Source organism: Acipenser ruthenus, chromosome 14 (genome assembly GCF_902713425.1).
Source record: "Acipenser ruthenus chromosome 14, fAciRut3.2 maternal haplotype, whole genome shotgun sequence".
Classification (NCBI taxonomy): Eukaryota; Metazoa; Chordata; class Actinopteri; order Acipenseriformes; family Acipenseridae; genus Acipenser; species Acipenser ruthenus.
In genome coordinates, this window is record NC_081202.1 from 17,823,487 (window position 1) to 17,839,642 (window position 16,156).

The 16,156-nt window shown below is 41.8% G+C and overlaps 1 protein-coding gene across 3 annotated transcripts in view; it reads left to right on the forward strand.

Moving 5' to 3' along the window:
- LOC117419416 (calcium/calmodulin-dependent protein kinase type 1D-like) overlaps nt 1-16,156 on the forward strand; it is a 101,358-nt gene that overhangs the window by 49,391 nt on the left and 35,811 nt on the right. Inside the window, exons 2-3 of one of the 3 annotated variants that reach the window (XM_058985999.1) lie at nt 4,388-4,462; nt 9,787-15,309. In XM_058985999.1, the coding sequence (XP_058841982.1) occupies nt 10,151-14,749 (4,599 nt within the window). In that variant the 5' untranslated portion in view covers nt 4,388-4,462; nt 9,787-10,150 and the 3' untranslated portion in view covers nt 14,750-15,309. Of the gene's footprint in view, nt 1-4,387; nt 4,463-9,389; nt 15,310-16,156 lie in introns of those variants that run through there. The other 2 variants (XM_058986000.1, XM_034032144.3) reach the window with 2 other exon arrangements.

Sequence of the window (16,156 nt, forward strand, 5' to 3'; positions counted from 1 at the left end):
ATTTTAAAATATATAAAAAATGGGTTGTATTAATAAAATATTTCAATGGCAGTTGCTGAGACTAAATATCTTATTTATCAGGCATATTTTTCCAACATAAAAAGTTGCAATATTGGAAACCGAAAAACATTAAAATCAGTGGAAAAATTAAGGAAAACATTGAATATATGGTGGGTAGAACAGTGAAAACAACAGATCCATGGAACTGTAATGTTATTAAAGTTAAGGTCACAGGGCTAAAACAAATCTCTACTAGTCACAGATAGTTTCAGGGGAAGGTCAGATTGTACTGTACCTTCCCACAGGACAGTGCTGTGCACTGGGTCAGGAACGCAAAGAGGTTTTAATGAGAAAGAACTTCTCAGCAGCCTGCGTCTCAATCAATGACCGAAGCAGACAAATTGTCATTGAAGCTCTGTGTTCTGCAAGATCTGATCATCTATCAAAGAGAAAATGTACAACTGGTGATTCACGGCATGCAAAGAGCTAGAGATAGTTATTAAGGATCAATGGATGGACCTTCCCTAGGCAACTGCCTGTGCAGCTGTTCCAGGCAGCTATCAATCAATAGAGAAAGCTCAGTAGCGAGACACCATCTTTAAAAGCATTTTACATACTGTCATTCACAAGCAGCAATTCCCCTTAATAAAAATGACTTGTGTTGATATGTAATTGATTCATATAATATTGGTTCAACCATTGTTTACTTTTAGAGTGAGAAAGGTAGACTCAGCCAAACAACACATCTGAGCTGTTTGATCAACCCTAATTTAGATGAATATCACTCTCTAATACACTCCTTTAATACTACTGGTTGTTAATAAGGACCAGTTCTGCTATTTGCTGCATTGTCAATGGAAGATGTCACCATTTCGCTATAGTTGTCGTCAGTAGATGTCCTGTATAGTAAAGGTGACCAGTTCTTCTGTTCTATTTGTCTCCAACAATGATGTTATGCGAATCGTTGTTATGTCGTGTGTCGGGTATTGCTTATTGTATAAGAAATGTCATCACATGCAGTTTGAGTGAGTGAACCACTAAGTGTAGATGAACTGCTATTAAAAATAAAAGTGGTGGTGTTGTTTTATTAACTGTAGAATTGTGTTGTATATTCGTAACTGTGATTGGTTGATTTCTTTTGCATGATTTGAATGAAAAGTTGCACTTAGACCATAGATAAAAATTCAATTGAATTGTATGTACTGCATCATAAAAATATATATGCTTGTTTACACCTAACGTTTTAGTGTACAACTATCCCTGTTTGTCTTTGTGATGCACTTATTTAACCGTCACCATAGAAACAAAGTAATTGCCTTGTCACACATTAAGGGCAAGTCTTAACTATTCATTCAGCACATTCTAAATGCAGTATTTATTCACTGACATTGCAGTTAGGCCTTAACAAATGCATTATAGACATTTCATTTTAGAGATTTACTGCTCGCCCTTAAAGCATTTCTTAATAATGGCATTTGCGTTTATTACTTTGTTTCTGTGCTATTTCTCTGTAGCATTGTTGTCTTTTATTGTATTAATATATGCAGAACCTTATTCATTGTCTTGCAGTGCTAATGCAACACAACTTAGCCCACAGTACAAATGCATTCAATACAACTCATAAGCAAAAAACAATTCTATTAACACATTTAACAAATTAATATCCCAAAAGCATGTACTTTTTTAAAATACTGAATTTCTACAATATTTTGGTTACATCTGCCAGCAGAGCAGTCACATGACCTTAACAACACTAACCCATTGCCAGAGTGCGGATTTGCGTTTTGATTGACAGTCCGCCAATACTACCTTGCTCCGGTTTATTTTTCTAATTCTAGTAGATTAGACAGCGACTATATATGTTTTACCTTTATTCATTCAAGCGGGCTCAGAAAAAACAAGAACTTGACTCAGGGCTTTGGCTCCCCAAAGGCTGGACCCGGCGCCAGTTGTGTCCCTTGCCCCCCTTCCCCCCCCCCCGACACCGGCTCTGGCTACAATAAAGATACTCTTTGAACAACTGGGTAAAAACAGCTTTATTTCACAAGTGTGTTTACACTTACAGTACATCTGTGACCAGAGCCACCTTAGACCCTGGTGGAACAACAGATTATTTTCACTTATACTGGACTCTAAATCAACTTTGGATCTGTATATGCAGAGAGCACCTAAACTCAAGTGCGTGACCTTGTATCTCCATGGCGACATTATCGACATGCTTTGCAGTACCCTGAGTTTAAAAATTATTGAAATCCTTTTTTAATGTATGGTTAACACTGGCCCTTTTTTGGCCACTAATGAACAAATACTACACAGGCTTTTCTCTTTCTGATTAACCACAATTTGAGGTTGCAGAATTACGAATTGTTATCTGCATAAATACGTTTCCAGTATATGTTACAACTGAAGTCCAAATGCATTGATAGTAGAGCAAAAAAGACAGCCAAGACAGCTTGACGCCAACTCTGTGGAGTAGGTCACTTCTTTTGTGACGGCTCAAACTAGGACAACTGGATTTAGGATTAGCTGCCTAGTGCCTTGTGTAAACGGGGTAACAATAGGACAGTAACTTAGCTACAAATTTACTCACAAAGTACTCCAGAAATATAGCTGCTTTGGTTTTCTGTTTGCAAGTTCATTCTTTTCTAAATCAGCACCCCAGTATAGGAGACTTTTAGTCTAGTCACATCCACACATCTGTGGAAAAATAGCTTAAAATAAATGGATGACCTTTATCCAATAACCTAACCTTTAAATGCCCATAATATTGATAAAGATGGGAGGTAAGAAAATCAACTTACCAGGTATAACCTTTTTGCGAAGGCTACCCTTTGTCAAACATTATTGATTAAATGAAATACTGCATTTTTTTTTTTTTTATCTATCATGTTCCAGGTAATAGGGTTCTGGTTCAGCAATGTAGTTCAGAGCATGTATGATGAATAGAAAGCCTGGGATCTGACCCATGCCAGACCCCACTGGTTGTTTCATATCCGATTACCTCTGTACAACAAAAACACATCCTGCTAGGTTAAGGTTTATTAATCTCTTTGGTAAACTATACAAACTAATAATATATTGAATCTCACAGAATCTCTTTAATAGTGACATTTTTTTCTGTATATCCTTATAATATGATATTTCCAGTCACTTACACATTTGTATATAATTATGGACTTATTTTAATTATCCAAAAGTGTACTTTTTTGGGGTGTATTTTATTTATTTTCATTTCTCTTTTTTTAGCAGACATTTTTAATTTATTTTAGTACAGCACTCTAAATGCATGAGCTGGTTTTAATGTGTTCTTTACTACAGGCTTATCTTCAAGCTGTACTCAGTGGGCATGAATAAGCTTTGTAGAAGATTATGCTGCTATGCTTGGCATTTCCCACTTTCAGATTATATTCTTATACTGTACCTCTCGTAAAATTGGTCTTTTCTATTTCTTCCCATCTCCTATTTGGTGGCCTGTAACTCAGCTGAAACACAGCAGCATAAACAGTCACGTGAGACTGTGGGCCAAAACCAATGACCTTTTTTGTTAGAAGCAACATTAGGAGACATTATCATCAATATTGTGCTAATTTAATTTAAATAAATATTGCTCCATATTAACTCTGATAATCACATAACTGAATTCTCCTCAATGTAGCCCTTCAGCAATAAAACTAATCAATTTGGGCTCTGTTTCAGCTGCTCCTCTGTCCATAAAAAAAAAGAAAAAAACATGCAATGGTCGTTTTTTTAAGCAAGCAGTAAACACTAAAATCAAGAGAACAGGTCTTGAAATAAACCTGCTGTGAACTCTGATTAGTTAAAAAAAATATTGAAAGCAAATGTTTATGTGCCAATAAGAGTTTGTCTGTGTTACTGGGTAAAGGAAAGTTGGAACGATTATGGAATTTAAATATCAAAAAACAAATGTGTACTGTAAGTCTGAAGTGTTACCTATTTAATGAGCACAAACATACTGAACTTACTGAGTGCTTTCATACTGAGTGCTTTCAATCAGCCACCGCTTTTGATATCCAGGGTTGGTAGATCATTTGTTTTCTTAAAACTTTGATGTTCAAGATTTTGATAGTTCACATTTTAGCTTTCGTTTGTGAATATATTTGCAATGTATTTCTGTAAATAATAATATTAAAAACCAAACACACAAACACATACTCTATACACACACACGCACACACACGCACACACACACACACACACACACACACACACACGCACACACACGCACCACATATTGGCTTTAATAGTTCTTAAAGACCCAGTAATGATGCATAATGTATGCTTTCCAATAAGAGTGGAGGCCTGACATTTTAACTTGTATATACAGTTTTCATATTGTTTTATGCAGAATTTAATTTTTCTATTTCAGAATCAAGCATGAAAATATTGTTGCTTTAGAAGATATTTATGAGAGCCCAGATCACCTGTACCTCATCATGCAGCTGTAAGTACACAGGTTACATGTGACTTTTTGTTGCTGTTCCTTTTATTATTTCATATTCAGATATTAATCTTTAATCTCTACCAAAGCATTCCATGCATTTTTTTGTATTTCCTTGCATTTAATGACATTGGTATAAAGCATATTTTAAATCTCAATGACCTTATAATGGAGTCAGATCATCTCTTCTCCAAATGGATTTTGCACATAATCATAGATTGAGCATTTTTAAATCTTTGAGCAGTATGCCTTTTAAAATAAACTTGTTTGAGCTGCTCTGTTGAATGGTCTTGTTATTACTCTTCCCTAATCTTCTTTTCTGTATCTTCTTCACCCACCCTGCCAGAATCAATTGCACTGCAAAAACAAAACAAACAAAAAAAGGTTCCTTTGTGATTAAGTCATGATTTGTCTCATGGTCTTCCCTGTTATCTGTAGTCTGGTTAGAAATGGTGTGATCTCTCAGAGAAAGTCTGTGAAAAATGAGCCTGTAACAGTGGTGTTAAATAATTAATCAGCAGAGAGTACTGCTACTGTAGCAAAGGGTATTAGAAGAGGAGGTATATCCACAGAGAACTCAAACTGACGACTTTCCAACTGAGATAAGCATGCTACTTACAGCCCTCCCCAGCCTCTTAAAGAAAATTAGATTAAGCCCTTCAATTTGACTATTTGCAGTTCCTCAAACGAATTACAAACCAAGAAAATACAAAAACTTTGCTTGAAAATGGAAATATATTAATGAAGTCTTCATGGACAACACAAAGTGGAAATAAGGTGGTGGATTTTAGCAACTGATCCAGCATGAAAACTCTCCATCTGGCAGGTTTACCGATTCTAAAAGCACCCATGCCCTCCTCATCACCACAGCTCCCTTTTTAGAGACAGTGTCTTCATTCTGCCGCAGTGATCACAGTTATACATTCTACTCCTACACAATGTCTTAAATCACGTAACTGACTCCCTCCTTTCTCCCACTGCAGTGCCTCGGTGCCAAATACATTAGGCACTGTGATAGTGACTGGACAAGAATGCTTAATCACTTACTGTCAGAAATGACAATGGTGGGTAATTTGTGTATCCTGCAGAGTCAGAAGAATTCCTTTAAGAAGTAGAAAAGCATATATTTAATTTGGTACCACAATCACAGAATCAATGTTGAACGGTGCTACATGTAGATATTTTGTATGTAAAATACAATGTGGCAGAATCTTTAGAACCATCTTTGATGCAAGGTTTCAAATCTTACCATACGTTGACATATTGAATTGACACTCATTACACAGCTCAGGAATCCTATAGCTCTATATCAATTTCAGATAGACACTTTGTAGCCCCAGCTGGGGCTGCATTAATTAAGACTGGTTGAGATGCGATGTTTTGCATGTATGAATGTTTTACATGTATTCATATGGTGTAATGCTTCAATGGTATAACTCTAACTAGGATATGGACATAAATAATATTGATTAATTACTATGAAGCACTCAGTAGTAAGATAGAAGTACTAAAATAACTAATTGCAGTTTATGAGGCATGTTTTCTGTTAAATTCATGGATTTAGACAAACACAGACACAACTACATGCACAATCCTTGCTATCTAGCTGTATTATTATTGTATATATAATTATAACACATCAGTTATCTTTGATAATGTGTTACCTGCATGGGTTTTCAGATATTTTTTGTTTTGTTTGGAACATTAAAACAAATTAAAAATGAGATTAAAGTTCTGTGCTCTGTTTCTGTGCTTCTTCATTCCGAATACAAGAAGTTTCAATCACTATAATAAGATAAAAGTGCCTATTGGAAAGTCATGGATTGATTCCAAAAGGCACTGCAAGAAAATTTACACTCATCAGACCATTGCCCATTTTGAAAGTGCCTTTGAAAATTATAATCCATCACTGGGAGTGAAATCTTTTTTTATGAACCAATTTTGTGTTCCACAGCCGTTATATTTATAGTGCAGGTGTGAAATGCAGTGATTAACAGCCTTACTGTAAAGGCCACCTGTCTTTCATATGTGGAGTTATTACATTTTTTTTTTTAGATTGTATTAAGTCAGACATAGGCCTGAACATTTCTTCTATATTATTGGGTTATGTATTGCTGAATATGAAGTTAACTTCATGGCTACAGAAATGAGCTTAAAATGAGGAGAGTTTTTACTTGACTCATCTCCCCAGAATTATTGTTTTTGTTGTTCATTATCAACATCTGGCCTGTAATTAAGGTTCATTCATAAAAGTGGGACTGGCATGAAGCTATGGAGATTGGCCCGAAAAGGAATTGCTATGAATTGATGCTTGATTGAAAGTAAATGTATTTATTCACATCTTACCAAGTTTTCATTCATTTGTACACAGCGGACTAAGAAAGACAGGCATATACTTTTTCACCAGAGGTGGCGGATGATATAATAGAAAAGTGCATCTTTAGTGGCCTTGGGTGCCCAGTTTACTTGAACAAAGATGAGTGCATGAGGTGTCTAGCTACATTAGAAGTTCATGATGTTGTCCTAAATTACTCATAGTTGAACTTGTTTATTTTTTTCTTTACACAATGCAGCCAACTTGTGCATAAATGGATTTTGCATGTTTTTTCAGCAGCTTGCAAATACACAAATTCTCAGAATAGGAAATCCACAGTGCTCCAAAAATATATTTGATATCTCAATGTTAGTTTCTGAAAGTATTATTAAAATCAATTAAGGTGGGGGTCAGCCAAAAAGTCAAAGATCGGCATATAGGGTTGAGCAACTTTGTGAGTCTGTTTTATAAGTATTTGTTTGAATTTTGACATGAAGATACTTACAGTGACTTGTATTCAAATCTTTCACATTGCTGACAATTATTTGAAGTGGGATCCTCCTGCAGTATAAATGGTATGGGTGTCCATACAGCAGGATATAAAATGGCGTTTTGATTAAGCCACCCCTTAAGCCAATTACATTAGCATTATTGTTTGCAATCTTTCACACAATTACTGATATATTGCATTTTGTTTTATATGCCAGAAAAACCCAACATCAGTCCCCTGATGCCACAATGAGGAATTATAAAGTAAAAAAAAATCAGTGACATACTGGGCTGCTTTCAGATGACTCTATATGGATGGATATGCTTTGAACAATCATCTCACTTGGATGGATATGACTGAAACATCACCAGCATGCCAATTATGAATAACAACATCTGTGCATATCATTTTAAGACATTTATGGCTCTGTGTAAAAAGGGATTTTAAGAGCTGGACTGAATCTTGATGCATTTTCTCGATCATTTACTCTTAGTCAGAATAAACAAAGATTAATCACATTACTCATTTTAGTTTAGTACCCTTGGTATAAAGATATGGTTTTCTGCTGCCAAAACTTTGTCACAAGCAATCCACACATCCCTTTTTATCCTGCATCAGCAAGGGAGCCTTATTCTACATATGTGAGAACTTCTCAAATAGTTGCTGATGCTCCTAACCCTGCTGTAAATAATATCCTAACCTCTCAGTGGGATTACCAGCAAATTAAACCTTTTCTCTCGATCAAAAATGTCCATCTTTCAGCAATTTCATAGACTTATCAGCATGCATAGATAACACAAGTCACACTTAGTGTAACACAATTATTCAGGATTCTTTGTAACAGGATTCTCCAATGCACAAACAACACAACAAAGCCCATTCAGCTGACTCTCAAGGGAGCACCAACTACTACCTGAACTCCACCTGCAGATTTGCTTGGTTTGCATGTCAACCATGCTATTTTGGTAGTACTTTTTGGGCAATTTGGGTTCATAATGTATGCAGTTTTCTTTTAGGTTGAGAAATTGTCCTTCAAAGTTCAGATGACCTAATTAATATTAAAATATGAGAGGGTACATTAAATATTTCTGTACCTGTTCCAATTTGGCCTTGCATGACTGCTGATATCATTCAGCTTTCTTAAACTGTGTTTATAAGAAGATTTTATATTGTGTTGAAAATAAACTGTTATAGATTAATGTGGGTTTTATAGCTTGCTGTGTGTGTTTCAAAACAAAAACCCAGACAGAGTGTTACACAAATATACTTAAGGTGGATAAAACACTGATGAAGTGCTCTGTATATAGTACTTTGCACAATCCATGCATTATTTGCAAAACATTTTTTCGCTTCATATATATTTTTTATTAAATCTTTAAAATCTGTTAAACCTTTAAAACCCATTAAAACTCCATCATGTGACAGATTATAGTTTGCACTACAGTCTTTAACAACGATCTTTATTGAGTTCAACGGTACTTTAATTATTCCATAGCAACGATACTCATAGCAACGACTCTGACCTAGACTAATGTGCTCAATTTTATAGCACAAGGGGGGGAAAATGGCTCAGCTTTCTGAAGATGAGCTTCAACAAATTCTAAACGTAAAAAGTTGTAACAGAAATATCCCCCCTCCAAAAACACAGACTTAGAGAAGTCTTGGAGAAATAGAAGACTCAAGACCTGAAAATGATGAAGCTGTCTTTCAAGGTTTAATAAAATTGACTGGATATTTTCTGTTTTGTGAAAAACTATTGTCCCCTTGTGTTGATATAATACAGCCTTAAACCTCAGGATTGGGGTATATAATCCTGTCATACCAATCAGGTCTTCCCCAGATACTAACTTTACTTACATTCTCAATTTAGCTTAAAGAATACAGAATATACTTTAATCGTGTAAAAAATAATAATAATGTGTGTTACATTACAGCATGTTAATATCTGAGCAAGTGCATATCTGCTTTAGCATCCATTGTGTTTATAAACCTAGAGTTTCAAAGCCTGTCACGCTAAATGACCAGATAACATTCCTTACCGCTCATCCTTTGTCTGGGATGAAAGAGCTGCCAGTTGTATTTACTGTACATTCTTGTCAATTTAGAATGTCCATGTGTGACAGAAATACAGTGAGTTCTGGTGATAAATCTTCCTCCCGACCTGTGAGGGCGCTAAAGAACGGGAGGAGAAGTATCTGGAAGGGCTGGCCTGACAGTTCGTTTCCGGGACCGGAAAGTGGGTCAGCCTGGAAGGAAGCGAGACTCTGTTGTAAGACCGTATTGATTTGACAGGTAAACGAGGGGCAGCTGCAAGTAATAAGGCAGCTGCAACCGCTTACCTAGATATCATGCGGGATTACATATAGGGGCCAGGGTAACGCTGTTCTTTTCCTTCGTTTTGGGTAAAGCGCGAGAGAGAGAAGGACTGAGAGAGGAGCTCTCAATAAATAAAAAAGAGACGTGATACGGGGTTTTTGTGTTGTGTTTGTCTGTGTGGTAATTGTTTGTGTTTTGCTTCACCAGACAGTTAGAGCACATCTCCGGAGCTGTCGCGGAGGGTCAGCACAATCCGGAGCACCACTGCACTAACCGTCACGAAATACTTGTGTTTGCACTAAGCACCAGCACGACTGCACTCACCCAGGACTGGTGACCGTGTGTTCCTTTTTGTTCGGGACTGTGCCCTGTTTTGTTACCCCCGTGCTTTACACATTGGTGTGTATAGCCGGGGATTTATTAGTTGACGGTCACCAGACCTGGATTATAAATAAAACACCATTTTTCCACTGTATACCGTTGTCTGCCTGTTCACTCCTGCATCGCATCACCGCTACACCTGTTCCCCTTCACTAGCCACTTTGCCACACGTGGTGTCAGACTAAGGATCATGGACCGCAACGCACTGGCGGAGCTGCTGCAGGCGCTGGAGAGCAGACGCGACGCAGAGGAGAGAAGGAGGGAGGAGCGCTACACGGCGCTCATTGAACGGGTAGGGCTGGCCGTGGCTGCAGCGACGGCCCCTACCACAACACCGCGGATGTCGCCCCCGAAGGCACGGGCGATGAAGATGTCGGCGGAGGATGACCCGGAGGCGTATCTGGTGGCGTTTGAGCGGCTGGCTACCGCGGCGGCTTGGCCGCGGGAGTACTGGGCCAGCCAGTTGGGACCCTGCCTGATCGGAGAGGCTCAGGCAGCCTACCAAGCCCTGAGTGACCATAACGCCACAGATTACGACCTGGTCAAACAGGCTATCCTCCGCCGTCTGAATATAACTACGGAGACCCACCGGGCGCGGTTTAGGGAGTACAGGAGAGCCCCGGAGACACGCCCCAGGGTGGTTGCAGAGCGGTTGTGCGACCACATGGTGCATTGGCTGACCCCCGGGAAGAAGACCGCCCAGCAGATGGGGGAAGCCATTGTGGTAGAGCAGTTCTGCCATGTGGTCGGCGCCGAAACCCAGGCGTGGATACGGCGCCACAACCCTGACACCCTGGAGGAGGCGGTCAAATTGGCGGAAGACTTTGAAGACTCCCTGACTTCTGCCCGGGTCGGGATCCTGTCGGCCCCTGCCCTTCGGAGCAGCCGACCTCTCCCTCCCTCTCCTCCAACACCACCACCACCCCCTTTGTTCCCGGGACCCAGACCTCCGAGAGCGCCGACCCCATTGGGCCCCCTTGCCTCCCCCCCATGGAGACCAAGGTTGGCCCCCAGCTGGGGTAGAGGTGCTGCCCCTGCCCCGTTGCCATACCAGCAGCGGGACAGATTTCTACCCTATGCCCCCTCTGTCCCTCCTATCTGTTTTAGGTGCCACCAGCCGGGACATCTGGCCAGGTCATGCCCCGCTGCCATGGAGTGTGACGTGGCCGCGTGCAATTGGGCACCTGAAACTGGTAAGCAGGGGGAAAATGGTCGGGAGGGGCCTTGTTTGATTAATGTTGTTTTAGGGAATGTGAAAACCCACGCATTAGTGGACACAGGGTGTGAGCAAACCTTGATTAGGACAGCTCTCCTGGGCGGTGTGTCGTGGCGGCCACGAGGTCAGGTGGCCATCTCCTGTATCCATGGAGACACGGCGGCATACCCCACCTTAAAAGTATATTTATCGGTAGGACCGATAAAACGTCACCTTGTAGTCGGGGTGGCGGAAAGGTTGCCACACCCAGTTATTCTGGGCCGAGACTGGCCAAAATTCAAAGAATTGATGCAAATAATGGCAGTCTCAGCCACACACGTAAACGTGGCAGAAAAAAAAAAAAAGGAACGGATTGGTGATGTGTTTCCTTTTCACACTGAAATGTTTTCCCCTCTTTTCCGTCCTAGAAAAACGAATAAGGAGAGACGGACCGCAAAATGGGAGGGAGCGTTGTTGAGACAAGGCTGGGGTCTGGTGGGAGAGTGCTGCAATGGTAATAAACGCCAGTCGAAGGGAGTGGGAACGCAGTGTGACCGAGAGAGCGAGGTTACTGGACCGACTAGAGCAGAGGTTATTCCAGCCCCTCTCAATGTACCGGACCCGTGGTACTCAAGCGCGGACCTAGTGTGGGGCCAACATAACGACCCGTCACTGGTGCACGCTTGGGGACAGGTCCGGTCCATTGAAGGTAAGGATGTTGAAGGCGCTGGGGCGCTAGTATATCCACACTTCAGTATCAAGGGGCAATTACTGTATAGGGTAAACCTAGCCGCGGGCACAGGACAGCCTGTAACACAATTATTGGTTCCCCCGTCTTGTCGGCTGGAGGTCATGAGGCTGGCGCATGATATCCCTTTTGCGGGGCACCTCGGAGCCGAGAAGACGAGGGAACGGATATTGGCTCGATTCTATTGGGTAGGTCTTCATACTGATGTGTCGAAATATGTAGCCACATGCCCAGACTGCCAGCGAGTAGCGCCGGGTCGAGTGCGCCCCGCCCCTTTGGTCCCACTGCCGATTATTTCCACTCCTTTCGAGCGCATTGCAATGGACATAGTCGGCCCTTTGCTACCTTCTGACTCCGGGTATACGCACATTTTAGTAGTGGTGGATTATGCAACGCGATACCCGGAGGCAGTTCCATTGAGGTCCACTAGTGCCGCTGCAATAGCCACCGAGTTAGCACAGATTATGGCTAGAGTAGGGATCCCCAAGGAGATTTTGACCGATCACGGAACTAATTTTTTGTCCAATACGTTACAGCAGGTGTACAAAATATTAAAAATACGTCCCATCAGGACGTCCGTTTATCATCCACAATCGGACGGTCTGGTGGAACGTTTTAATCAGACCTTAAAGTCGATGCTGAGGCGATTTGTAACACAAGAGCAAAAACATTGGGCATCACTTCTCCCCTACCTCCTTTTTGCAGTGCGAGAAGTGCCGCAGAGTTCAACGGGGTTCTCCCCCTTTGAGCTCCTGTACGGCCGGCAGCCTCGCGGCATTCTCGACCTGCTGAGAGAGGGGTGGGAGGAGCACAAAGGCTCGTCTAAAAATGTAGTGAAGTATGTGCTCCTACTCAGAGATCGCCTGGATTTGGTCGGTCGTTTGGCCCGAGACAACCTCAGATCGGCTCAGCACCGACAAGAGCAGCATTACAACAAAAATGCACGGATTCGAACCTTTCGACCAGGGGACAAGGTAATGCTGCTACTTCCCTCATCAGAGTCAAAACTGTGTGCTAAATGGCAGGGGCCGTATGAGGTGATTCGGGCTATAGGGAAAGTAAATTATGAAATTAGACAGCCCGATCGCCGGAATGAACGTGAAATTTACCATGTTAATTTGTTGAAGCCCTGGCAGGCAAGGGAGGTCTTATTTATAGCCCCAGGCAATATGGAGGATGATTTAGGTCCCTGTCCAGAGACCCCGAGCACAAGAGCGATTTCAATGGGGGAACAATTAGTTCCGGATCAGCAACGAGAGCTGCGTAAGCTTATTGAGGAGTTCAGCGATGTTTTTTCTGATGTGCCCGGCAGGACAAACTTAGTTGAATATGACATTATCTCTCCTCCAGGTGTCACAGTGCGAGAGAGACCGTACCGGATCCCGGAAAGTCGACGAAGTGGCGTTCGCAAAGAGGTATGGGATATGCTCGAGCTTGGAGTGATTGAACCTTCCAGGAGCGAGTGGTGCAGTCCTATTGTAATAGTGGCTAAGAAGGACGGCACCAACCGCTTCTGCGTAGATTTCAGGAAGGTAAATGCTATTGCTAAGTTCGATGCGTATCCCATGCCTCGGGTCGACGAACTTTTAGACAGACTGGGAAAAGCGAGGTTTATTTCCACTCTGGACCTGACGAAGGGATACTGGCAAATCCCTTTAACCCGCAGCTCCAGAGAGAAAACCGCATTTTCAACACCAGAGGGGCTGTTCCACTTTAAAACCATGCCATTTGGGCTACATGGTGCGCCCGCTGCCTTTCAGAGACTGATGGACCAGGTTTTACGCCCACATCATGAATATGCAGCAGCGTATATTGATGACGTGGTGATTTACAGCTCCACCTGGCGAGAGCATTTGGCTAGGGTTGCAGCCGTTCTTCAGTCTCTAAGGGCAGCCCGGCTGACAGCTAACTTAAGGAAATGTGCGTTTGCCAAGACAGAGACTCAATATTTGGGATTTTTAATGGGAAATGGAAGGGTGAGACCTGTGGTCACCAAAATCCAGGCTTTGGTTGATGCAGCGATCCCCAAAACCAAGACTCAGGTGAGGTCACTACTGGGCTTAGCCGGTTATTACCGCCGCTTCATCCCCGAGTACGCCACAGTGGTTAACCCGTTAGTCGACCTCACCAAAAAGAGTGCTCCAAATTTGATTAAATGGTCAGCTGAGTGTCAGGGGGCGTTTGATATGATTAAGCGTAAACTTTGCCAGGCCCCCACCCTTATTACCCCAGATTTCACCAAGAGATTCATCCTCCACACCGACGCCTCGGATGTAGGTTTGGGTGCAGTCTTGTCCCAAAAAGTAGCTGGAGTAGAACACCCGATATTGTACATAAGCAAAAAAATGTTACCTCGGGAACGTAACTACTCCGTAGTCGAAAAAGAGTGTTTAGCCATTAAATGGGCTACTCACTCTTTACGATACTACCTGCTGGGACACTCATTTGATCTTGTCACAGACCACGCCCCCCTCAAGTGGTTAAGCACAATGAAGGACAGCAATGCCCGGATAACTCGGTGGTATCTGGCGTTGCAGCCCTTCATGTACCACATGGTACACCGTGCGGGGAAAGACCACCAAAATGCGGATTATTTTTCCCGGGAGGGGGGAGTAATGGGAAAGGTAGATTTAGCCGAGTGTTCCTTCGGCTCCACTCTGAGCGGTGGGATATGTGACAGAAATACAGTGAGTTCTGGTGATAAATCTTCCTCCCGACCTGTGAGGGCGCTAAAGAACGGGAGGAGAAGTATCTGGAAGGGCTGGCCTGACAGTTCGTTTCCGGGACCGGAAAGTGGGTCAGCCTGGAAGGAAGCGAGACTCTGTTGTAAGACCGTATTGATTTGACAGGTAAACGAGGGGCAGCTGCAAGTAATAAGGCAGCTGCAACCGCTTACCTAGATATCATGCGGGATTACATATAGGGGCCAGGGTAACGCTGTTCTTTTCCTTCGTTTTGGGTAAAGCGCGAGAGAGAGAAGGACTGAGAGAGGAGCTCTCAATAAATAAAAAAGAGACGTGATACGGGGTTTTTGTGTTGTGTTTGTCTGTGTGGTAATTGTTTGTGTTTTGCTTCACCAGACAGTTAGAGCACATCTCCGGAGCTGTCGCGGAGGGTCAGCACAATCCGGAGCACCACTGCACTAACCGTCACGAAATACTTGTGTTTGCACTAAGCACCAGCACGACTGCACTCACCCAGGACTGGTGACCGTGTGTTCCTTTTTGTTCGGGACTGTGCCCTGTTTTGTTACCCCCGTGCTTTACACATTGGTGTGTATAGCCGGGGATTTATTAGTTGACGGTCACCAGACCTGGATTATAAATAAAACACCATTTTTCCACTGTATACCGTTGTCTGCCTGTTCACTCCTGCATCGCATCACCGCTACACCTGTTCCCCTTCACTAGCCACTTTGCCACACGATGGTTGTCAAAGAGTGTTTCTGTTGGTGTCGATTTTTAAAAAGGTATGTGTAAATAGAGCAATAATATTGACTGTAGATTTGCTGTGTTTTAACATCAACCTGTAGACAGCTGTCAGCTTATTTTAGTGTACTTGAATACAATTTTTACACAGTATGAGTGCTGAAATAAGTTTTGAGAATATTTTTTCAATATCACATTTAAAATGACATGATAAAATCCTCTTTTTTTCCAACCATTAAGCATTTTTGGGACAGTTCAAATTCGGTAAAGGATGGCAGGGCACATATGTTACGAGAGCCATTAGTGCATTAAAAAAGGTAAAAGGGTCCTGTACATGCAATTACCATAATTCATTCAGATTTAATTACCTTGGATTGAAGAAGATGTGTAATTCCACTGCTATGTAGTAAAGGTGATTCTTTGAAAAAAATATACATCAACTTTGCACTGCTGCAAATAATATAAATCTGGACAAATCTGAAAAGTAACTGATGAAGCACTGAGATCAGGCACACAGTGTTGGGAAGAAACAGATAAAACCTGATTGGGCTGGTCTGATACTGCTGTGCTGTTGTAAACTGCCTCAGTTGAAAAAGTGAATAAATAACTGCTGTGGGAGCTCAATCTGAGGATCCTTGTTTATACATGGCCTGTACATCTGTCACTAAAAAACAAAAAACACACATTTTCAGAAAATAAGGACTTGCATGCTGCCTAGAAGAACTGATGTTAACTCCAGCTTCTATAGATCGTACTGCTCAGGTGCAGCACTGGGACTGAAGGCAGACTTCACAGAAAGACAGGCCGGCTGTTGATTTGTCCAGT